Source organism: Diplotaxodon limnothrissa, linkage group LG4, assembly GCF_057381915.1.
Source record: "Diplotaxodon limnothrissa isolate DT_005_m linkage group LG4, D_limnothrissa_male_GT1.1, whole genome shotgun sequence".
NCBI classification, from domain to species: Eukaryota; Metazoa; Chordata; class Actinopteri; order Cichliformes; family Cichlidae; genus Diplotaxodon; species Diplotaxodon limnothrissa.
This window is the reverse complement of record NC_140599.1, coordinates 9,507,347-9,533,465: the sequence shown is the minus strand read 5'-3', so window position 1 is coordinate 9,533,465 and position 26,119 is coordinate 9,507,347. Positions and strand designations below refer to the sequence as shown.

At 36.4% G+C, this 26,119-nt stretch overlaps 4 protein-coding genes across 4 annotated transcripts; all 4 read left to right on the top strand.

Annotated features, from left to right (window-relative positions):
- Positions 1-3,490: 3,490 nt before the first annotated feature.
- On the top strand, positions 3,491-4,568 carry LOC146633260 (pleckstrin homology domain-containing family F member 2-like). The gene is made up of 2 exons (XM_085352920.1): positions 3,491-3,737; positions 4,006-4,568. Exons 1-2 carry the CDS (start codon positions 3,491-3,493, stop codon positions 4,566-4,568), a joined length of 810 nt encoding a protein of 269 aa, XP_085209046.1.
- Positions 4,569-9,089: 4,521 nt separating this feature from the next.
- Positions 9,090-11,308, top strand: LOC146633259 (uncharacterized). Its single transcript, XM_085352091.1, has 4 exons — positions 9,090-9,137; positions 10,447-10,566; positions 10,723-11,012; positions 11,122-11,308. The coding sequence occupies exons 1-4, from the start codon at positions 9,090-9,092 to the stop codon at positions 11,306-11,308; spliced, it is 645 nt and encodes a 214-aa protein (XP_085208217.1).
- Positions 11,309-18,091: 6,783 nt separating this feature from the next.
- Positions 18,092-19,169, top strand: LOC146633258 (pleckstrin homology domain-containing family F member 2-like). Its single transcript, XM_085352919.1, has 2 exons — positions 18,092-18,338; positions 18,607-19,169. Exons 1-2 carry the CDS (start codon positions 18,092-18,094, stop codon positions 19,167-19,169), a joined length of 810 nt encoding a protein of 269 aa, XP_085209045.1.
- A 4,534-nt stretch (positions 19,170-23,703) lies between these two features.
- LOC146633257 (uncharacterized) lies at positions 23,704-25,922 on the top strand. Its single transcript, XM_085352089.1, has 4 exons — positions 23,704-23,751; positions 25,061-25,180; positions 25,337-25,626; positions 25,736-25,922. The coding sequence occupies exons 1-4, from the start codon at positions 23,704-23,706 to the stop codon at positions 25,920-25,922; spliced, it is 645 nt and encodes a 214-aa protein (XP_085208215.1).
- The last annotated feature ends 197 nt before the right edge of the window (positions 25,923-26,119 follow it).

Below are 26,119 nucleotides of genomic sequence, written 5' to 3'. Positions count from 1 at the left end.
CTGTAAATATATGAAAAATGTTTCTGTAAATAGTTCACATGTGACTTTGATGATTAAAATATAATTTCTGCACAAGTTTGTGTTTCTGTGTATTATAGATATATTCCACTGTGTGTTTTGACAACTGTTTAAGGTCACTGCTGAGAAAATTCATAAAACCTTCATAGGACTTTTATTTTGAAAAATCACTACTTATATTATTATTTATCTGACTCAAAAGGGCTCAAAAAAAAAAAAAAAAAAAAAAAAAAATGACAAAGGATGAACTGAAGCTCTGCCATCACGTAATGTCGCATACTGCTGTTTCTGATGTCATTTAAAAAAAAAAAAAAAAAAAAAAAAAAAAAAGGGCTCATTTGAAGTCCTTCTTGACCATGATATATATTCAGGCACTGTGAACAAAACATAACATCCAACTTTAATTCCCTTGCACCTTTGTCTTTTTAAAGACAACACATTACTTAACTTCCTTGAATAAAGTGCAGAATGCTAGAGATTTATGTCATTCTGTTTGCATACTAAATATTCAATAATCATTCATGTTCTCTAATGACCGGTGCCCAGTGTTGTGCCAAAAAGTGATCGTTTGCCAAAGTGATTTCTGGTATTTGCCAAAAGATAATTGATGGTAACAGATGTAAATGACTTGCTGTCATATAATCTGTCAAACGTTTCTCTCATGAATGAGATCAATTCATTTTGATCCAAAAAGAAACTTCCTTTCATCAGATGTGACTTTTATTCAGCTTTCATTTATTCAGGTAAAAAGTGTCGCTGACATTAAAAATGTCGTTTTCAAACGAGGTCTGGCCTGGAGGGCTGCAGAAGTTACAAAAAAATCACAGTCCTTTAAAAAACTGTGATGTTCTTCAAGTGGCCGAAAAGGACTGGATGGATCTTTATAATGTAGGTACAATAAAGCAGATTCATAGAGCTGCTTTAAAATTTGATATAACATATAACCCATTTTTAAACTCTGTTTACTGCAGCCTATTTAACAATATAAGCAACTATATAAAAACATAAAAAGAGATCTAGACATAAAAAACACGCAAAAAGTGATTGGCATACGATCACTTTTTGGCACATCAGTGCAGCGAGGCTGTAATTGCTGCTTGTAACCATCAGGGGGCAGTATCGCTAGATTGCAGTCTTGGAACCTGTAACGAGAATCACCCTTCATTATCATTAGAGTTACATTGCGCCACACAATATGAATATGATAAAGTCCTAGTATATGTACAAATGCTATGAAGTGAAGTTTTAAATAATACCGTTCGTCCAGTTAGTTTTATTTTTCTTTCTTTTCTTATTATTAAATATTAAACTTTATTAAGAAACAGTATACAGAACATGTATACAATCAGAACAAAATTAACATATGCCAGGGGGTGTAATACAAAGAATTACAAACATTCAAATAATTTGTAATTACTACAAATAGTAATAGTTTTCATAGCCTTTTTGTTAAGTGATCCACTAATCAATTTCATGTAACATAAAACATCATTATAGTAATGTTTAAAATGATGTTTTTTGTTACTGTATTTGCATTTGTGAAAATAAAATTTAGCTAAGATAACTAACAAGTTTATTATAAAGTAAACATCTTCTTTTTTTTGCATTCGAAAGAAACAAAATACAACATTTTCCCATTTCACAGTAAAGTCTTTATATGTCCAGCAATGAATCTACTGAAGTCTTTCCAAAATGTTCTAGCGTATGAACAGATCCAGAAGAGGTGTTGCACAGTCTCAGGATGGCTTCCACAAAATCCACAGTTCACATTTATGTCCCTTTTGAACTTTGTCATGTAATGATTAGCAGGATAGAATTTATGAAGTATTTTAAATGAGACTTCCTTCACTTTATTCGTTACCAGATACTTGTTAGGAATTTTCCATACTCTTTTCCAGTTAATGTCACTGACAAAGAAATTCCAATAAGAGACCACATGTGGGATAGTTAGAGATTCTGTCTGGAACAAAGCACGAATATTCTTATTACTTTTACTGTGGTTTGTTAGACAGATTCTTCCTATGTGTGAATATAAAGGGTTGGGGAGAGAAACAGATGATATGCAAGGTTGAATACCTTTAAAAAGCATTCTAATACCCGCAGGTATTGCATCAAATAATATGGCATATTCTTTGGGTGTGGCTGGAAATTTATAGGTGTTTAAGAATTCTGAATAGGACATAAGCTGCCCATTAGGATTAAACAGCTGATTCACTAAAACAATCCGTTTCTCAACCCACATAGAAAAAAATAATGATTTATTTTTATACACTATGTTCCTATTATTCCAAATTGAATACGTATGGGGTGTAAAGTTGTGTTTATATATAAGGGACCAAGCTAATAGAACTTGTTTGTGAAACATCGAAAGGTTTTCTGGAAGATTATCTATATTATAATCACAACCTAAGATAAAACTTAGACCACCAAACTTAGAGAAAATGTAGTGAGGAATAAAATTCCAAATGGATACCGGATTTTTAAGAAAATGTTTAGCCCAATTAATCTTAAATGTATTGTTTAGAGTAGTAAAATCCAAAACATTGAGACCAGATTCATCAATACACTTTTTCTGATGTAATATGTCCGGTTTTTCCAGAGGAAGTTGAAGAGCATTCGGTCAATATCCTTACAAGTTTTGCCGTCCACATGCAGAGAAATTGCTGCATAAGTCAGTCGAGACAGACCTTCTGCTTTTGAGAGCAATACCCTTCCTCTTAAACTTAAATCTCTCTGCAACCATTGATTTAATTTGGTTTGAGATTTTTTAATAATTGGGGGAAAATTTTGTAAAATTCTGTCTTTTGGATCTTTGCAGATAATCAGACCTAAATATGTTGCTTCATTTTTACCTGTTATATTACAAATACTCTGAACATTACACTCTTTAGTTAGTTTTATTTTTCTTTCACTGCTCGCTTGTTTTGATGACGTCAAAATCGCCTTTCCGTTTTCATTCGCGGCAGTAAACATGGCGGACAGTTAGCGAAGCCACGGTGTTATATTCAATCCTGGGGGGTTTGGATTTCTCTTTCAGGACGTACGCAAAATGTGTTGCATTGCTTTTGGCACACGGAGGTGTGCGTGTGTGTAGAGGGAGACAATCATACTGTTGATTTTACCGTGCACTCTTCTGCTAAATAAGAATTAAGATTTTGTTTTGGAAATAGCAAGTGAAAGTTGTTGTTGCACAAAAGGGAGCTTCCCTCGTTAAAAGCAACTTATAAATATGTAATACTGTATAATCTTTCCACAACGACTCCACTTTTTTAAAATGTTTTTTCTTTCTTGATTGTTTTGTTTGACCAGTTTCTATTTTTCCAGTAAGTACTGCCTCACTACTCCCTTTTCTTGCCTTCCAGTATAACATGTTTGTCACTTGGCCCGCCCCGTTACATCACCACCAATAGTTTAAAAAGGCACTCTGGAGTTCAGACACTATCAAGCTGCACAACTTGTTCACACCAAAGAAATGATGGATCACCCAACCTTTGAACGAGAGAACCAAGAGCGTGTGCAGGCGGTGGAGAGTTCATTCCATCAAGCAGGGAAGCCCTTGTCCAAGCCGGGCCGGATTCTAATCGGAGAGGGAACTGTGTTTAAGCAGGGTCGCAAGAAGATACAGCAGAAAATCCTCTTCCTCTTCACTGATATTCTGGTGTACGGCAGCATTGTTGTGCCTGGTCGCTGGTACAAAAAGCAGAAGATCATCCCTTTAGGTGAGACATTCATCTGCGTTTCCTGCAGCTAACCTACTGTGAGAAGATTACTGTGAAACTGCCAAAAAACAATTTTATGACTGAAGAGAAAGAAATATAGACAAAAGCTTCAAGAAGAGCCAACACTATTGAATACTGTCCATAATATGACTGGCAAGTAGAAAATAGCAAGTGTGCTGTGCTAATTTAACTTCATATGTTCAGCTTTCTGCTCATACCATTTTATCCATGTAATTTTTATGTTGTTATCAAATCACTATGATTTTAGAGGACATTGAGCTGGAAGACCTGGAGGACAGTGACATATTCAAGCATCAGTGGCTGATCCGAACACCGAGCAAGTCTTTTTTTGTGTCCGCCCCTTCATACGAGGAGAAGAAGGCCTGGATAGAGCACATCAATGAATGCCGGTCCAGCCTAATGCAGGGCACCAGCTGCAAACCTTCCAAGAAGTTTGCTGTTTCCTCGATTCCTGATGAGGCTGCTTGCAAATGCATGCGGTGCCTCTCTACAAAGTTTGGTGGGGCCAATCGTCGACACCACTGCAGGAATTGCGGCTTCTTGGTCTGCAATTCATGCTCCAAGCAACGTGCCGTTATCGATCACATCCACCCCACTAAAAAGCTGAGAATCTGCAGTTTCTGCTACAAGAATATTAATGAAGAGAAGTTTCGCGACAGGGGAGACAGCGCCGGGAAAAGCAGCAAGTCAGAGGAGGAAGATTTTTGTCCTTCTGGAGAGGAAAATGAGAAAGTGGAGGAAGGAGAAATAGGGATCTATTCTCCCAGCAACTGGCTGGACACCAAAAACGGGACAATACCATCACAGTAGCCAATAAACTGCAACAAAGACGCTTTTGAATGGATTCAGATTACAGAAAGTTGATTTTCTTACATGAAGTTACGTAAATGTAAAGATAAATGTGACGACGTATTATTTGTTTGTGTCTATTTGTGTTTTAATCTTAGGCTGTACACGCAACAATTTGCACTGTAAATAACAAATCAGGAGTGAGTCGAAAAAATCATTTTAAAAAGACAAGAATATATCATCTTTGTACATATTCAGTGCCATTAACCATGCTAGTTAAATGAATAATGCTCCATCTGCCTGTCACTTTGCTGCTGGAACAGCTGAATTTCACAATAAAGGATATTTCTATTCCAAAAAGCACTGTCTTCTCCCTGTGCATGTGACTCTGAATGCACGTTTCTTTGTTTGAATGCATGTAAAGTATTTGCATCCAGTATCTGCTCTTTTGCTGCTCCTTAACCTCAACAATAAAGTGCAGATAATCAATTTGTGAGAGATGTTATTACAACACTGAAATCTCTCATCATTTAGTAATAAGTCCTCTGTTTAGCCCTCAGAGTCTTATTGGAGCATATTACAGTGTTTTCTTTTACTTCTGTGACTTTTTGGGGTTTTTATTGTGAAAGTCAAGGTCAGTGAAGTAACCGTATATAGTTCCTTACCCACAGTATACATTTTTCCAATAAGCATGTATATAAAAACCATTCGGGAAAACACACAGAACCTTTACAGCACCATTGATTTATCATCATTTTTCTTCTCACTGGCATTTTTCATAAATATAACATACAAACATACATATCAAACTGTAGCACGTCCTAGTGTTACAGTACTTGATGACGCTGCTCTAATAATGCGGTAATAACAGAATGTGGCTAAACATTTACACTTCTTTTCAAAGATTTAAGTTCATTCTAGTTAACTCTCTGAATCGAGCACATCCTAATACAGTAGACAGCTCCAAAACAAAAGCGAGTACATTTTTGAGTCAGTCAGCCAGTTTTGAAAGAACAGTAAATCGACTGAAAGCAAAATACTGATGTAGAAATTGTAACTATGTAACAAGAAGTAGACAAATTGCCTTCTAACTAGTGGTGGTTTCGTCAGAAATTTACTGACGTTACTTTACTGACTGCTTATTTTCAAAAGTAGTTAGTTACTCAGTTACTTAGTTACTTTTTAAAAACATGATACACAACCTGAATAGGCAATAAAGCAATAGACCTTTCAGCCCAATTCTACTTTTTCTGCATAATACATCATACAAAATGTAATCAAATAAAAAAGTCTCTTTTCAAAACTTGTTTTATTAGTTTTAATCTTTTAACTTTGTGCACATTGCATCAAGCAAAAATTAAATTATATGCAACAGTCTTTGACAATTAAACCTATTTTCTGCATATTCCAGAATATAAAATAAGATATATTTTTTTCTGTTTACACTCACTCTTTCAAATAGATGCAAGTAAAACACTCCCTTACTTTACTCATTACTTGAAAAAAGTAATCGGATTACAATGATACATTACTTGTAACGTGTTACTGCCCATCTCTGATGATGACAAGTGTGTGAGTAGCTAAGGCCAAAAACACCCAGTTTCCTGAATTCTTGAAGAACGCTGAAGTTTGAAATACTTCAGGCTGATCGAGCTGATGCAGTGATCTCACTGCATTATCTGCCACATAACCTGATCTTTGCTGATTGACTGGAAGAAATTCACCTGGTTCTACGAAATCACAGTGAGTCATAACGAGGTCAATGTTGATGTCCATTTAAGTTACCAAAAATGGCTCCTTGTGCAGTGAAGGGTTTATTAGACTGAGAGGCAAACTGCTTCTCGCTCAGTCATGTGGAATGGTTTCCACAGAACCCATTTAATATCAGCACTAGTACTGATATACTGGTCAACACAGAGCATGAAGTACAAATAAATACTTGTCGGTTTAAGAAAAAATACATGAATCCCTTTTGAGAAGTTTAATAGAAGTACAGCCACAAAGACTAGAACACCTAGTGTTCAAAAGTAAAATTACCACATTGTCGGGATGCTTGGGGCTTCCCATGCTTTAATTACAATATGATCAGACACATAGAGCTATTTGTCTGTTTGTATATCTGTCAGCGAATTTCCTGAAAGTGGGTGAAGAGGTGAAGCATGAGGAAATGAAGATCTTGGTACAGATTCAGACTGCTTACTTGAAATATGAAAAATAGGCCACTGGCTTTGGCAGATGATGTGCTGCTTTAACTGTTGAAAGTTTATCCCCTCACCTGTCAGTATCTTGGATATATGGCCTGTCTGTCTGTCTGCGAGCCAACAATGATTAAATGATAAATGGTAAATGGACTGATTCTTATATAGCGCTTTTCTACTCAAAGCGCTCTGTCATGTCATAACATGTCATTGTTTCAGGTTTCTGCAGTGTATTTGTTCTGTTTGATCCTTGTTACATTGGCTGTGTTTATGGTTTTTCCAGCCTCCGGCCTGAACGTTTGTCTTCATGTGTTAGTTTTTCATGTTTTTGTCATTTCCTGTTTTAGTCTGTAGGTTCGGTTTTTTTCTGTCTTTTTCAAGCCTTTTTCCTGCTTTTGTTCCTCTCATTTTTGACTGAAAGCCCCATCGTCATTACTCTCACCTGTGTTTCATCGTATAATTAGGCCCGCCAATTTAATGCAGTTTCCTTGTATTAAAATATCTCTGGGATTAAATGTTAAGTTAAAGGTAGTAACTTTCTTTAAGCTGACAGAAAGAGTCTGACCCCTTTGAGATCAGGTGCGCTGTATGTGACCCACAGTGTAGTATAAGTTTGACATCCCTGGTTTAGATCCAGTTTGTAGTCTGGATGGGAGGAGTCATTTATGGTGTTGTGAGCCTTCTTCGAGCTGTTATTCCAGGGTATGTTGAGAGTGGAGGAGAGCTGGGCATACAAGATGCCCAGCTCTCTGTGATGTGGACTCATAGAAGCTTAAAGAGCAGCACTAACAGCTGATTGTTGTACATGTAGGACCAAAGAAATTTCACAAACTAACAAACTAACTTGTTGCAACTGTTGCATCCTATCACACTATCACACTCAAATTCAGTGAGCTCTTAAGAACAACCCGTTCATTCACAAACAATATGTTATAAAGGCAGACTGCATGGCTTGGTACTACATTTTACACACCTATGGCCACAGGACTGAAAACATCTAAATTCAAAGATTTAAAGAGTTTGGCCCAATACTTTCTAACTAAAGGGTGACACCGTCACATCTTTTGTAAACATCCAGCTCTTTCTTAGAATGAAGAGCAACCTGTTTATGACCACATGGTACAAGGAAATGTTGCCTCTTTTATACACTTACCGAAATCCACATTGCACATTCCAGTCATTGTTTCTCTCTTGTTATGTAATGCCATTCGATTTTTTTGTTTTTGTTTTTTAAACCATCTGGGTTCATGTTGCTTAAGCAAAAGTTATTTTAGTGATACAACAACAAAGCAGATACTGTATGCCATAAACAGTATAGAGTGAGAATGCATGTCAATGTTATTTAAAAAACACTATAAAAGGGTATGAATGTGTGTGTGAATGGGTGAATGAGGCATGTTTCATAAAGTGCTCTGAGTGTGCAAGTGGAGCAGAAAAGTGCTGTATAAAAACAGACATTTATGTATTATTATGTATTATATAATTGTCCCTTTTTGTTTTATTTAAAATCTTCTTTCAGATGTAACTGTTTTCTGTTTTCAAGACCGCAACAAAACGAATGTCAAAAACTGACCACAGGGTGATATATCAAACTAAAACGTCTTAAATCCATTTCTGAGGCTGGGACAGAGGGTGCGTTGCATGTGGATTCATGAGCATGAGCCAACAAAAATGTCACCACAGACTAAGGCACTGCAAACTGACAGAGCATAACAGAGATTTTTATACAGACACCTTTTGGAAAGAAGTTATTACTGCAACAGATCTCTCTAGCGATTGACTTTGGAGCTGTACATAGCTGGTTCCACGGTAAAAGGGTGACACCTATTGGTGAAAGTGGGTAGTGCAGCGGGTTCAGTACAGTGAGTAGAAAGAGAGAATTTGCTACTCTCCGGGCCATTTATAAAATAAGCACAACTTATGAAATCCAGTAGTTTTCAAATACAATGAGCTGCTGTGATATGCTGTGGCAAATAAAACCACTTTTGCTCTGTTTTGACGTATTTTCGTATGATCATTACGCACCACTTTGATGGAGTAATTATGTGGATGCCTAAATATTAAAAAAGCCGCCATAACTGAGGTTGAACTGAGGGAAAAACTCACTAAAAACAATTATTACAGTGATTTTTAACAGTAGGTACAAAAATGCGTGATTTAAAATGACAGGTTGCGTGGTTGCTATGCGTCTCCAGGTTCTATTTGCATTGCATCTTTTGGTATAGTTCAGACAGATTTCACTCGGCGTGTTGTGCAAAGCTACAAGGGATTTCTGAAAATTTCTGCAAAAGTAAGACAACTTTCTGCTCAAGACTTCTTGCAGCCTTACAAGTGTCCAACTCCCATGTCACGGAGGAAAGCGACCCAGCAACCATCATCCATCATGGAAAATGTGAGATTTTATGACCGTTTTCAATAAGTTTTGAATATTTACTCGACGGCCAGAAAGAGTTCACTTTGCAACAGGGCAACATGAAAATATAGACGACATAAATGTGGATAAAAAGCATTAAAAACGTGCCTGTGCACGTGGGAGTTATACCTGCATGTTAGACTGTTGCACTGTAGCTGTAAACGGGTAAACTGTGCATAAAGTCATTTAAACTAGTATGTTACCTATAATAACGTTTTCTTTTGTGTGTATTAAATGATCTTGTGGCAGACATGTCACCAAAGATTGCAGCTGGGATAAAAATGTTCAGTTTTTGCTAATAAGTAGAGTATCTTACATCTCGAATTAACTCAAGTGCATAATGATCACCAGGCCTGTTTCTAGCTTTTTTTGGGGGGGGTGGGGGTGGGCTGTGCATGTTCCTGATTGGGGGCCTTTATTTTGTATTTAAAACTAAAATCAGGGAATAAAACAAGTAAACACTGAGACTTTATTCACTGTAGAAAAGCTAATCCCCAAAATGTTTATTTACAAATATGCAAGCCATGTTCTGCAGCATCATCTGAATTTTCAAATGTACACACACTGTCACATGTTTACAGGAGCCACATGTAACTGTGATCATCTTTAAAATCCTCAAAGCTTCTGCTTTTGGGCTTTTTTAACTAAAGTTTTAATCTCCTTCTTCATTGTGGCTTATGCTACAATTATTCACCTGACAAGACAGTCACCTCTGGGTAGAGGTCCCTCATTACACCACAGCCTAATGATGATCTTGAACTCATTACCCCCCACACACAAGGCAGGGCTCTCCTATTATTGCAGCTTGCTTTTCTTTATATCCTACACGTAATTTTAAACCATATAAGTGCCACACGTGACCAAGCTTAGCCAGTTACAAAGGTATTTTGTGCATCTGCATTGTTCAAAAACGGCAATAAGCAGCAATGATTATAACAGAAATTAGAGTTTAATACAACATGGACTTTGGTGTTTGTTTAGCTTATGCAAATTATTATTTGACATGTCATTTGGGGGTATGCAGCAGTGAAGCTCTAACATGATGAGCCCATAAGTTGACACGTCTTTTATTACACTGACCTTGATGCATTGTCCTGGTTTTAGTTCTTATGATTTTATGTGAACATGTTGGATATTTTTTGTCGTTACAATCACTGTGGACAAGTTATTCAACCATGCGAGTGGTTTAAGTAGTTTATGGACATATGAAAGGGTTTGTTATTTTTTAAATATTTCATGAACTACTAACTGATGTCTGCATTACTGTCATTTTTGTGTATACCTGCAGCTTACGGTGCCCGATCACCTCAAAGAACATAATTATTGTAAGAGAAACACTGCATGCCAGGCCCGTGATGCAAAGAAACCCAGAGCCAGCAGGAAACAACCGTGCTGCAGCAAGGACCAGGTTGGATGTGTAAAATTTCAGGAACAGAATCATTTGAGGGTTTTGAAGTTTGGACTTCATTGTGGTTCATCAAATTTATATTTTTGTCTTGTTTGAAAAAAAATGAGGTCGCTATTAACTACTGACATTCCCTTGTGTGCTTCTGACCTTTCCCAGGTTGTTAATTCAACCCAGAGGCCCCGGCGCCGTGACAGAACAGTCAGTCAGCCCCGGAAAAGGAAGCGAAGCCCAGCATCCAGTTCTTCCCGACCTCCAAAGACCTCAGTGCCTCCCTCTGCAATCTCCCATGATGACCTGCCAGTGTCAAAAAAATTGCCCCCCAGACCCGAGCCATGCAGTACCAACCACCAGCCAACCAGCTCCAGTGACAGCACTTTAAAAATCTACAACTTCTCAGTGGAAGATTATCAGCGAGTCTACCATGAGGTGGTAGATAGCATGCTGACGTACGTTTGTCTCCAAATGTCCTGTCACTTTTTAAAATCACCAGCTCTAAAATGGTTACAGTATGGTTTTTGACCACATGCATCATTTTGATTGAATTTCTTCTTGCAGGTCCAAGCATGGCCGCAAACGTCCCTACAGTTTAGAGATGGGGAGAAGCATTAAAAAAAAGCTGTGGGAGAGACTGAATCGTCCTATGGTGGAGACATCAACCAGCGAGGACGGACTTGAAGAAATTGACATTGTGTATGGGCAAAAAGTCAAAATCCCACAATATGATTTTGACATTTCGAGTTAGCCAAATCCTCAACATCCACCGAGCAAAAGAGCAAAGGAGAGGTGAATGTAGAGCAGCAGGAGCACTGCTACAAAACATACAATCAAAAACTGTGAAACACACAAATCAACTGTAGATAAAAGCACTGTAAATATATGAAAAATGTTTCTGTAAATAGTTCACATGTGACTTTGATGATTAAAATATAATTTCTGCACAAGTTTGTGTTTCTGTGTATTATAGATATATTCCACTGTGTGTTTTGACAACTGTTTAAGGTCACTGCTGAGAAAATTCATAAAACCTTCATAGGACTTTTATTTTGAAAAATCACTACTTATATTATTATTTATCTGACTCAAAAGGGCTCAAAAAAAAAAAAAAAAAAAAAAAAAATGACAAAGGATGAACTGAAGCTCTGCCATCACGTAATGTCGCATACTGCTGTTTCTGATGTCATTTAAAAAAAAAAAAAAAAAAAAAAAAAAAAAAGGGCTCATTTGAAGTCCTTCTTGACCATGATATATATTCAGGCACTGTGAACAAAACATAACATCCAACTTTAATTCCCTTGCACCTTTGTCTTTTTAAAGACAACACATTACTTAACTTCCTTGAATAAAGTGCAGAATGCTAGAGATTTATGTCATTCTGTTTGCATACTAAATATTCAATAATCATTCATGTTCTCTAATGACCGGTGCCCAGTGTTGTGCCAAAAAGTGATCGTTTGCCAAAGTGATTTCTGGTATTTGCCAAAAGATAATTGATGGTAACAGATGTAAATGACTTGCTGTCATATAATCTGTCAAACGTTTCTCTCATGAATGAGATCAATTCATTTTGATCCAAAAAGAAACTTCCTTTCATCAGATGTGACTTTTATTCAGCTTTCATTTATTCAGGTAAAAAGTGTCGCTGACATTAAAAATGTCGTTTTCAAACGAGGTCTGGCCTGGAGGGCTGCAGAAGTTACAAAAAAATCACAGTCCTTTAAAAAACTGTGATGTTCTTCAAGTGGCCGAAAAGGACTGGATGGATCTTTATAATGTAGGTACAATAAAGCAGATTCATAGAGCTGCTTTAAAATTTGATATAACATATAACCCATTTTTAAACTCTGTTTACTGCAGCCTATTTAACAATATAAGCAACTATATAAAAACATAAAAAGAGATCTAGACATAAAAAACACGCAAAAAGTGATTGGCATACGATCACTTTTTGGCACATCAGTGCAGCGAGGCTGTAATTGCTGCTTGTAACCATCAGGGGGCAGTATCGCTAGATTGCAGTCTTGGAACCTGTAACGAGAATCACCCTTCATTATCATTAGAGTTACATTGCGCCACACAATATGAATATGATAAAGTCCTAGTATATGTACAAATGCTATGAAGTGAAGTTTTAAATAATACCGTTCGTCCAGTTAGTTTTATTTTTCTTTCTTTTCTTATTATTAAATATTAAACTTTATTAAGAAACAGTATACAGAACATGTATACAATCAGAACAAAATTAACATATGCCAGGGGGTGTAATACAAAGAATTACAAACATTCAAATAATTTGTAATTACTACAAATAGTAATAGTTTTCATAGCCTTTTTGTTAAGTGATCCACTAATCAATTTCATGTAACATAAAACATCATTATAGTAATGTTTAAAATGATGTTTTTTGTTACTGTATTTGCATTTGTGAAAATAAAATTTAGCTAAGATAACTAACAAGTTTATTATAAAGTAAACATCTTCTTTTTTTTGCATTCGAAAGAAACAAAATACAACATTTTCCCATTTCACAGTAAAGTCTTTATATGTCCAGCAATGAATCTACTGAAGTCTTTCCAAAATGTTCTAGCGTATGAACAGATCCAGAAGAGGTGTTGCACAGTCTCAGGATGGCTTCCACAAAATCCACAGTTCACATTTATGTCCCTTTTGAACTTTGTCATGTAATGATTAGCAGGATAGAATTTATGAAGTATTTTAAATGAGACTTCCTTCACTTTATTCGTTACCAGATACTTGTTAGGAATTTTCCATACTCTTTTCCAGTTAATGTCACTGACAAAGAAATTCCAATAAGAGACCACATGTGGGATAGTTAGAGATTCTGTCTGGAACAAAGCACGAATATTCTTATTACTTTTACTGTGGTTTGTTAGACAGATTCTTCCTATGTGTGAATATAAAGGGTTGGGGAGAGAAACAGATGATATGCAAGGTTGAATACCTTTAAAAAGCATTCTAATACCCGCAGGTATTGCATCAAATAATATGGCATATTCTTTGGGTGTGGCTGGAAATTTATAGGTGTTTAAGAATTCTGAGTAGGACATAAGCTGCCCATTAGGATTAAACAGCTGATTCACTAAAACAATCCGTTTCTCAACCCACATAGAAAAAAATAATGATTTATTTTTATACACTATGTTCCTATTATTCCAAATTGAATACGTATGGGGTGTAAAGTTGTGTTTATATATAAGGGACCAAGCTAATAGAACTTGTTTGTGAAACATCGAAAGGTTTTCTGGAAGATTATCTATATTATAATCACAACCTAAGATAAAACTTAGACCACCAAACTTAGAGAAAATGTAGTGAGGAATAAAATTCCAAATGGATACCGGATTTTTAAGAAAATGTTTAGCCCAATTAATCTTAAATGTATTGTTTAGAGTAGTAAAATCCAAAACATTGAGACCAGATTCATCAATACACTTTTTCTGATGTAATATGTCCGGTTTTTCCAGAGGAAGTTGAAGAGCATTCGGTCAATATCCTTACAAGTTTTGCCGTCCACATGCAGAGAAATTGCTGCATAAGTCAGTCGAGACAGACCTTCTGCTTTTGAGAGCAATACCCTTCCTCTTAAACTTAAATCTCTCTGCAACCATTGATTTAATTTGGTTTGAGATTTTTTAATAATTGGGGGAAAATTTTGTAAAATTCTGTCTTTTGGATCTTTGCAGATAATCAGACCTAAATATGTTGCTTCATTTTTACCTGTTATATTACAAATACTCTGAACATTACACTCTTTAGTTAGTTTTATTTTTCTTTCACTGCTCGCTTGTTTTGATGACGTCAAAATCGCCTTTCCGTTTTCATTCGCGGCAGTAAACATGGCGGACAGTTTTTTTTTTTGTTTTTTTTTTTCTTTTTTTTTATTAGTAATATAAACATACAAACAAAATGCACCATATATTACAGATTCAGAGAATAAACATTTCTTACATATTAGCAACTTTCATATATAGTGAAAATAAAATATAAAGATGGGGTCACATAAATTAACAGATTATTAACTCACTAAATCAAAATCTTCTACAAAGGAAACAAAAAAAGCAGCCTTTTTCTTTTTAACTAAAGTCAAAGATTTAACCAACAGGTTTAGGTCGTTTTTCCAGTGAGCCAGTGTTGGTTTAATCTTAAAAAAGCGACATTTATGTATAAAATACTTACACAAGATTAATAACACATTAACACCATAATTAGCTTTCTTTTCTTTCAAAAACACTCCAAACATTATCATATTTAAGGTAAATGGGGTAATTTGAATCCCACTGGAATAAAGCCAGGTATGAAAATCCAACCAAAATATTTGTATAAAATTGCACAAAAAGAATAGATGGTCCAAATCCTCCTCTTCTGTTTCACAAAATACACAATTACCCGTTTCTATTTTGAATCTATCACTAAGGAGTCTATTTGTCGGGTAAATTTTATTCAAGATTTTAAATTGGACTTCTTTCCCTTTAGGAGGGATAGGGAAGGTGATATAATCAGTTCTTATTTTTTCAATTTCTTCCCTTTGGAAATCTTTTAATATGTAATTACGTCTAAGTAAATTTGGAGAATAAAGACTCCTTAATGAAGATCTAAGAAACTTATTGTTGCATTTAACATCACAAAATCGAATACCATCTATATATAATTGCCTTAACTTGGGGGAGATGTCAGAATATATTATATCATTTACAACTATGTTTTTAAGTGACAATGGAATGGATTTTATAACCCGATTAAATTTACTTTTAGAACATTGGATATTAAACTTTTGGCAAAAATCTTGATGTCCTAGAACATGTCCTTCCTCATCTACAACATGGGCAATTGCCCAAACACCTTTTGATAACCAATCTTGAATAAAAATAGATTTTCTGTTCATCAGTATATATCTATTGTTCCAAATTGGGCTATTATGTGGAGTGAAATTATGTTTAAATAACATTTTCCAATAAAGAAGGACCTGTTTATGGAATTCAGAGAGTTTAGCAGGTAGCTTAGTAATTTCAAAGTCACACTTTAGGAGAAAGTCGATACCCCCTAGTGTGTTAAAGACCTTACTTGGTATAAAAAACCAAATGGAGTGTGGATTATTTAGGAAGGATTTTAACCATTTAAGTTTCAAAACACCATTCATTATGTCAAAATCAATTGCGTTTCCACCGCCTTCAATGTATGGTTTAACCAAATCATCTTTAGATATATAATGGCACTTATTCCTCCAAATAAAATTAAAATTCAAGCTATTAATTGTTTTAATAACTTTATTCGATATTGATAGAGAGTAAGCTGGATATATAAATCTAGATAAACTATCCATTTTGGTTAATAATATTCTTCCAAAAATTGTGATGTCTCTTTGTAACCACTTATTTAGGATTGTCTTACATTTGTCAACATTATCTAAAATATTTACTTTTTCTAAGACTTTGTGATCTTTTGAAATTGTGATGCCCAAATATTTTACCTCCCTCTTCACCTTTATATCGTACAGTAATTGTGAATTACACTCCTTTAATGCCAATAATTCACATTTATTTAAATTTAACTTTAAGCCTGAAGCTTTTGAGAATGTAGTGATTATTTGTTTTACCAGGGGAATCTGATGTTCATTTTTTAAGAAAAGAGTAGTGTCATCCGCAAGTTGACTAATTATTAAAGAATTGTCCATAATCTCAATTCCGGCAACGCTGCTGTTTTTAATTAGAATTGCGAGCATCTCCACAACCATTATGAACAACAACGGAGAGCTTCCACACCCTTGCCTAATTCCTCTTTTGACGCCAAATCTTTTACCAGTGCCATAGCCTAATGACACAGAGTTATTTATATCATTATACAGTATATCTATTATCTTCCTAAATTTATCCCCAAATCCAAATCGAGTTAGTGTTTCTAAAATAAAAGGATGTTCTACTGAATCGAAAGCTTTATAAAAGTCCAAGAAAAGAATAAAACTGTCATCACTAATCAGATCATTGTAGTCCAGTAAGTCTAAAACCAATCTGATATTATTATGAATGTTCCTGTCTTTCAAAAACCCTGATTGTGTCTCACTAATTATACTTGAAACCCCTTGTTTGAGCCTTGTTGCAACTGAGCTAGAGAAAATTTTATAATCTGTATTTAATAAAGTTATGGGCCTTAAGTTATCCAATTGTCGTTTATCTTTGTTTGGTTTAGGAATTAATGTAATTAATCCTTGTTTCATGCTAGACATCAATTCTCCCTTTTCAATACTGGCCAGTATAGCTTTGAATAAAATTTCCCGTAAGTCTTCCCAAAAAAATTGGAAGAAATTAACTGTCAGCCCATCTGGACCAGGGGATTTATTAAGTGCCATTTTCTTAACAGATGCATCTAACTCTTCAATTCTGAAGTCAGATTCACATAATTCCTTAAATGATTCATCAATTTTAGGGATCAGATTATCTATTTGATCAAAAAAGACATCACAATCTGCTTGGGAGAACTGTGAGGAGTATAAATTGGAATAGAATGTATAAGTTTCATTCTCCAAAATTTTAGGGTCGTCACATTCAATGCCATCAATTAACAGAGAAGATATAAAATTTCTTTTCTGTCTGCTCTTTTCTAAATTAAAAAAATATGAAGAATTTCTTTCCCCCTCCTCAATCCACTTGGCCCGTGAACGCACAAAAGCTCCTTCTGCTTTATTTAGGTAGAGCTGATCTAATTTAGTTTGCAACTCCATAAGTTTACTCCTTTCTTGGGTATTTAGATCATCTTTACTACAGCAATAAGTAATTTCTTGGAATAATTTACATTCATATTCTCTTTGCTTTTGACTTATGTTTTTACTGAATTGAATACTAAATTCTCTAATTTTGAATTTAATGAATTCCCATTTATTGATATATCCTACAATTAGATGATCAGCCATAATATCTTTTATAATTTTTTTGACTATGTTGCAGTAGTCTTCATTTTGTAAAAGTTTGGCATTGAACTTCCAATAAGTTTTTTTATTTGATTGTCTAATTACATGGCGGACAGTTAGCGAAGCCACGGTGTTATATTCAATCCTGGGGGGTTTGGATTTCTCTTTCAGGACGTACGCAAAATGTGTTGCATTGCTTTTGGCACACGGAGGTGTGCGTGTGTGTAGAGGGAGACAATCATACTGTTGATTTTACCGTGCACTCTTCTGCTAAATAAGAATTAAGATTTTGTTTTGGAAATAGCAAGTGAAAGTTGTTGTTGCACAAAAGGGAGCTTCCCTCGTTAAAAGCAACTTATAAATATGTAATACTGTATAATCTTTCCACAACGACTCCACTTTTTTTAAATGTTCTTTCTTTCTTGATTGTTTTGTTTGACCAGTTTCTATTTTTCCAGTAAGTACTGCCTCACTACTCCCTTTTCTTGCCTTCCAGTATAACATGTTTGTCACTTGGCCCGCCCCGTTACATCACCACCAATAGTTTAAAAAGGCACTCTGGAGTTCAGACACTATCAAGCTGCACAACTTGTTCACACCAAAGAAATGATGGATCACCCAACCTTTGAACGAGAGAACCAAGAGCGTGTGCAGGCGGTGGAGAGTTCATTCCATCAAGCAGGGAAGCCCTTGTCCAAGCCGGGCCGGATTCTAATCGGAGAGGGAACTGTGTTTAAGCAGGGTCGCAAGAAGATACAGCAGAAAATCCTCTTCCTCTTCACTGATATTCTGGTGTACGGCAGCATTGTTGTGCCTGGTCGCTGGTACAAAAAGCAGAAGATCATCCCTTTAGGTGAGACATTCATCTGCGTTTCCTGCAGCTAACCTACTGTGAGAAGATTAATGTGAAACTGCCAAAAAACAATTTTATGACTGAAGAGAAAGAAATATAGACAAAAGCTTCAAGAAGAGCCAACACTATTGAATACTGTCCATAATATGACTGGCAAGTAGAAAATAGCAAGTGTGCTGTACTAATTTAACTTCATATGTTCAGCTTTCTGCTCATACCACTTTATCCATGTAATTTTTATGTTGTTATCAAATCACTATGATTTTAGAGGACATTGAGCTGGAAGACCTGGAGGACAGTGACATATTCAAGCATCAGTGGCTGATCCGAACACCGAGCAAGTCTTTTTTTGTGTCCGCCCCTTCATACGAGGAGAAGAAGGCCTGGATAGAGCACATCAATGAATGCCGGTCCAGCCTAATGCAGGGCACCAGCTGCAAACCTTCCAAGAAGTTTGCTGTTTCCTCGATTCCTGATGAGGCTGCTTGCAAATGCATGCGGTGCCTCTCTACAAAGTTTGGTGGGGCCAATCGTCGACACCACTGCAGGAATTGCGGCTTCTTGGTCTGCAATTCATGCTCCAAGCAACGTGCCGTTATCGATCACATCCACCCCACTAAAAAGCTGAGAATCTGCAGTTTCTGCTACAAGAATATTAATGAAGAGAAGTTTCGCGACAGGGGAGACAGCGCCGGGAAAAGCAGCAAGTCAGAGGAGGAAGATTTTTGTCCTTCTGGAGAGGAAAATGAGAAAGTGGAGGAAGGAGAAATAGGGATCTATTCTCCCAGCAACTGGCTGGACACCAAAAACGGGACAATACCATCACAGTAGCCAATAAACTGCAACAAAGACGCTTTTGAATGGATTCAGATTACAGAAAGTTGATTTTCTTACATGAAGTTACATAAATGTAAAGATAAATGTGACGACGTATTATTTGTTTGTGTCTATTTGTGTTTTAATCTTAGGCTGTACACGCAACAATTTGCACTGTAAATAACAAATCAGGAGTGAGTCGAAAAAATCATTTTAAAAAGACAAGAATATATCATCTTTGTACATATTCAGTGCCATTAACCATGCTAGTTAAATGAATAATGCTCCATCTGCCTGTCACTTTGCTGCTGGAACAGCTGAATTTCACAATAAAGGATATTTCTATTCCAAAAAGCACTGTCTTCTCCCTGTGCATGTGACTCTGAATGCATGTTTCTTTGTTTGAATGCATGTAAAGTATTTGCATCCAGTATCTGCTCTTTTGCTGCTCCTTAACCTCAACAATAAAGTGCAGATAATCAATTTGTGAGAGATGTTATTACAACACTGAAATCTCTCATCATTTAGTAATAAGTCCTCTGTTTAGCCCTCAGAGTCTTATTGGAGCATATTACAGTGTTTTCTTTTACTTCTGTGACTTTTTGGGGTTTTTATTGTGAAAGTCAAGGTCAGTGAAGTAACCGTATATAGTTCCTCACCCACTTAGGGTATACATTTTTCCAATAAGCATGTATATAAAAACCATTCGGGAAAACACACAGAACCTTTACAGCACCATTGATTTATCATCATTTTTCTTCTCACTGGCATTTTTCATAAATATAACATACAAACATACATATCAAACTGTAGCACGTCCTAGTGTTACAGTACTTGATGACGCTGCTCTAATAATGCGGTAATAACAGAATGTGGCTAAACATTTACACTTCTTTTCAAAGATTTAAGTTCATTCTAGTTAACTCTCTGAATCGAGCACATCCTAATACAGTAGACAGCTCCAAAACAAAAGCGAGTACATTTTTGAGTCGGTCAGCCAGTTTTGAAAGAACAGTAAATCGACTGAAAGCAAAATACTGATGTAGAAATTGTAACTATGTAACAAGAAGTAGACAAATAGCATTCTAACTAGTGGTGGTTTCGTCAGAAATTTACTGACGTTACTTTACTGACTGCTTATTTTCAAAAGTAGTTAGTTACTCAGTTACTTAGTTACTTTTTAAAAACATGATACACAACCTGAATAGGCAATAAAGCAATAGACCTTTCAGCCCAATTCTACTTTTTCTGCATAATACATCATACAAAATGTAATCAAATAAAAAAGTCTCTTTTCAAAACTTGTTTTATTAGTTTTAATCTTTTAACTTTGTGCACATTGCATCAAGCAAAAATTAAATTATATGCAACAGTCTTTGACAATTAAACCTATTTTCTGCATATTCCAGAATATAAAATAAGATATATTTTTTTCTGTTTACACTCACTATTTCAAATAGATGCAAGTAAAACACTCCCTTACTTTACTCATTACTTGAAAAAAGTAATCGGATTACAATGATACATTACTTGTAACGTGTTACTGCCCATCTCTGATGATGACAAGTGTGTGAGTAGCTAAGGCCAAAAACACCCAGTTTCCTGAATTCTTGAAGAACGCTGAAGTTTGAAATACTTCAGGCTGATCGAGCTGATGCAGTGATCTCACTGCATTATCTGCCACATAACCTGATCTTTGCTGATTGACTGGAAGAAATTCACCTGGTTCTACGAAATCACAGTGAGTCATAACGAGGTCAATGTTGATGTCCATTTAAGTTACCAAAAATGGCTCCTTGTGCAGTGAAGGGTTTATTAGACTGAGAGGCAAACTGCTTCTCGCTCAGTCATGTGGAATGGTTTCCACAGAACCCATTTAATATCAGCACTAGTACTGATATACTGGTCAACACAGAGCATGAAGTACAAATAAATACTTGTCGGTTTAAGAAAAAATACATGAATCCCTTTTGAGAAGTTTAATAGAAGTACAGCCACAAAGACTAGAACACCTAGTGTTCAAAAGTAAAATTACCACATTGTCGGGATGCTTGGGGCTTCCCATGCTTTAATTACAATATGATCAGACACATAGAGCTATTTGTCTGTTTGTATATCTGTCAGCGAATTTCCTGAAAGTGGGTGAAGAGGTGGAGCATGAGGAAATGAAGATCTTGGTACAGATTCAGACTGCTTATTTGAAATATGAAAAATATGCCACTGGCTTTGGCAGATGATGTGCTGCTTTAACTGTTGAAAGTTTATCCCCTAACCTGTCAGTATCTTGGATATATGGCCTGTCTGTCTGTCTGCGAGCCAACAATGATTAAATGATAAATGGTAAATGGACTGATTCTTATATAGCGCTTTTCTACTCAAAGCACTCTGTCATGTCATAACATGTCATAGTTTCAGGTTTCTGCAGTGTATTTGTTCTGTTTGATCCTTGTTACATTGGCTGTGTTTATGGTTTTTCCAGCCTCCGGCCTGAACGTTTGTCTTCATGTGTTAGTTTTTCATGTTTTTGTCATTTCCTGTTTTAGTCTGTAGGTTAGGTTTTTTTCTGTCTTTTTCAAGCCTTTTTCCTGCTTTTGTTCCTCTCATTTTTGACTGAAAGCCCCATCGTCATTACTCTCACCTGTGTTTCATCGTATAATTAGGCCCGCCAATTTAATGCAGTTTCCTTGTATTAAAATATCTCTGGGATTAAATGTTAAGTTAAAGGTAGTAACTTTCTTTAAGCTGACAGAAAGAGTCTGACCCCTTTGAGATCAGGTGCGCTGTATGTGACCCACAGTGTAGTATAAGTTTGACATCCCTGGTTTAGATCCAGTTTGTAGTCTGGATGGGAGGAGTCATTTATGGTGTTGTGAGCCTTCTTCGAGCTGTTATTCCAGGGTATGTTGAGAGTGGAGGAGAGCTGGGCATACAAGATGCCCAGCTCTCTGTGATGTGGACTCATAGAAGCTTAAAGAGCAGCACTAACAGCTGATTGTTGTACATGTAGGACCAAAGAAATTTCACAAACTAACAAACTAACTTGTTGCAACTGTTGCATCCTATCACACTATCACACTCAAATTCAGTGAGCTCTTAAGAACAACCCGTTCATTCACAAACAATATGTTATAAAGGCAGACTGCATGGCTTGGTACTACATTTTACACACCTATGGCCACAGGACTGAAAACATCTAAATTCAAAGATTTAAAGAGTTTGGCCCAATACTTTCTAACTAAAGGGTGACACCGTCACATCTTTTGTAAACATCCAGCTCTTTCTTAGAATGAAGAGCAACCTGTTTATGACCACATGGTACAAGGAAATGTTGCCTCTTTTATACACTTACTGAAATCCACATTGCACATTCCAGTCATTGTTTCTCTCTTGTTATGTAATGCCATTCGATTTTTTTGTTTTTGTTTTTTAAACCATCTGGGTTCATGTTGCTTAAGCAAAAGTTCTTTTAGTGATACAACAACAAAGCAGATACTGTATGCCATAAACAGTATAGAGTGAGAATGCATGTCAATGTTATTTAAAAAACACTATAAAAGGGTATGAATGTGTGTGTGAATGGGTGAATGAGGCATGTTTCATAAAGTGCTCTGAGTGTGCAAGTGGAGCAGAAAAGTGCTGTATAAAAAACAGACAATTTACATTTATGTATTATTATGTATTATATAATTGTCCCTTTTTGTTTTATTTAAAATCTTCTTTCAGATGTAACTGTTTTCTGTTTTCAAGACCGCAACAAAACGAATGTCAAAAACTGACCACAGGGTGATATATCAAACTAAAACGTCTTAAATCCATTTCTGAGGCTGGGACAGAGGGTGCGTTGCATGTGGATTCATGAGCATGAGCCAGTAAAAATGTCACCACAGACTAAGGCACTGCAAACTGACAGAGCATAACAGAGATTTTTATACAGACACCTTTTGGAAAGAAGTTATTACTGCAACAGATCTCTCTAGCGATTGACTTTGGAGCTGTACATAGCTGGTTCCACGGTAAAAGGGTGACACCTATTGGTGAAAGTGGGTAGTGCAGCGGGTTCAGTACAGTGAGTAGAAAGAGAGAATTTGCTACTCTCCGGGCCATTTATAAAATAAGCACAACTTATGAAATCCAGTAGTTTTCAAATACAATGAGCTGCTGTGATATGCTGTGGCAAATAAAACCACTTTTGCTCTGTTTTGACGTATTTTCGTATGATCATTACGCACCACTTTGATGGAGTAATTATGTGGATGCCTAAATATTAAAAAAAGCCGCCATAACTGAGGTTGAACTGAGGGAAAAACTCACTAAAAACAATTATTACAGTGATTTTTAACAGTAGGTACAAAAATGCGTGATTTAAAATGACAGGTTGCGTGGTTGCTATGCGTCTCCAGGTTCTATTTGCATTGCATCTTTTGGTATAGTTCAGACAGATTTCACTCGGCGTGTTGTGCAAAGCTACAAGGGATTTCTGAAAATTTCTGCAAAAGTAAGACAACTTTCTGCTCAAGACTTCTTGCAGCCTTACAAGTGTCCAACTCCCATGTCACGGAGGAAAGCGACCCAGCAACCATCATCCATCATGGAAAATGTGAGATTTTATGACCGTTTTCAATAAGTTTTGAATATTTACTCGACGGCCAGAAAGAGTTCACTTTGCAACAGGGCAACATGAAAATATAGACGACATAAATGTGGATAAAAAGCATTAAAAACGTGCCTGTGCACGTGGGAGTTATACCTGCATGTTAGACTGTTGCACTGTAGCTGTAAACGGGTAAACTGTGCATAAAGTCATTTAAACTAGTATGTTACCTATAATAACGTTTTCTTTTGTGTGTATTAAATGATCTTGTGGCAGACATGTCACCAAAGATTGCAGCTGGGATAAAAATGTTCAGTTTTTGCTAATAAGTAGAGTATCTTACATCTCGAATTAACTCAAGTGCATAATGATCACCAGGCCTGTTTCTAGCTTTTTTTGGGGGGGGTGGGGGTGGGCTGTGCATGTTCCTGATTGGGGGCCTTTATTTTGTATTTAAAACTAAAATCAGGGAATAAAACAAGTAAACACTGAGACTTTATTCACTGTAGAAAAGCTAATCCCCAAAATGTTTATTTACAAATATGCAAGCCATGTTCTGCAGCATCATCTGAATTTTCAAATGTACACACACTGTCACATGTTTACAGGAGCCACATGTAACTGTGATCATCTTTAAAATCCTCAAAGCTTCTGCTTTTGGGCTTTTTTAACTAAAGTTTTAATCTCCTTCTTCATTGTGGCTTATGCTACAATTATTCACCTGACAAGACAGTCACCTCTGGGTAGAGGTCCCTCATTACACCACAGCCTAATGATGATCTTGAACTCATTACCCCCCACACACAAGGCAGGGCTCTCCTATTATTGCAGCTTGCTTTTCTTTATATCCTACACGTAATTTTAAACCATATAAGTGCCACACGTGACCAAGCTTAGCCAGTTACAAAGGTATTTTGTGCATCTGCATTGTTCAAAAACGGCAATAAGCAGCAATGATTATAACAGAAATTAGAGTTTAATACAACATGGACTTTGGTGTTTGTTTAGCTTATGCAAATTATTATTTGACATGTCATTTGGGGGTATGCAGCAGTGAAGCTCTAACATGATGAGCCCATAAGTTGACACGTCTTTTATTACACTGACCTTGATGCATTGTCCTGGTTTTAGTTCTTATGATTTTATGTGAACATGTTGGATATTTTTTGTCGTTACAATCACTGTGGACAAGTTATTCAACCATGCGAGTGGTTTAAGTAGTTTATGGACATATGAAAGGGTTTGTTATTTTTTAAATATTTCATGAACTACTAACTGATGTCTGCATTACTGTCATTTTTGTGTATACCTGCAGCTTACGGTGCCCGATCACCTCAAAGAACATAATTATTGTAAGAGAAACACTGCATGCCAGGCCCGTGATGCAAAGAAACCCAGAGCCAGCAGGAAACAACCGTGCTGCAGCAAGGACCAGGTTGGATGTGTAAAATTTCAGGAACAGAATCATTTGAGGGTTTTGAAGTTTGGACTTCATTGTGGTTCATCAAATTTATATTTTTGTCTTGTTTGAAAAAAAATGAGGTCGCTATTAACTACTGACATTCCCTTGTGTGCTTCTGACCTTTCCCAGGTTGTTAATTCAACCCAGAGGCCCCGGCGCCGTGACAGAACAGTCAGTCAGCCCCGGAAAAGGAAGCGAAGCCCAGCATCCAGTTCTTCCCGACCTCCAAAGACCTCAGTGCCTCCCTCTGCAATCTCCCATGATGACCTGCCAGTGTCAAAAAAATTGCCCCCCAGACCCGAGCCATGCAGTACCAACCACCAGCCAACCAGCTCCAGTGACAGCACTTTAAAAATCTACAACTTCTCAGTGGAAGATTATCAGCGAGTCTACCATGAGGTGGTAGATAGCATGCTGACGTACGTTTGTCTCCAAATGTCCTGTCACTTTTTAAAATCACCAGCTCTAAAATGGTTACAGTATGGTTTTTGACCACATGCATCATTTTGATTGAATTTCTTCTTGCAGGTCCAAGCATGGCCGCAAACGTCCCTACAGTTTAGAGATGGGGAGAAGCATTAAAAAAAAGCTGTGGGAGAGACTGAATCGTCCTATGGTGGAGACATCAACCAGCGAGGACGGACTTGAAGAAATTGACATTGTGTATGGGCAAAAAGTCAAAATCCCACAATATGATTTTGACATTTCGAGTTAGCCAAATCCTCAACATCCACCGAGCAAAAGAGCAAAGGAGAGGTGAATGTAGAGCAGCAGGAGCACTGCTACAAAACATATAACATATAACCCATTTTTAAACTCTGTTTACTGCAGCCTATTTAACAATATAAGCAACTATATAAAAACATAAAAAGAGATCTAGACATAAAAAAAACAGGCAAAAAGTGATTGGCA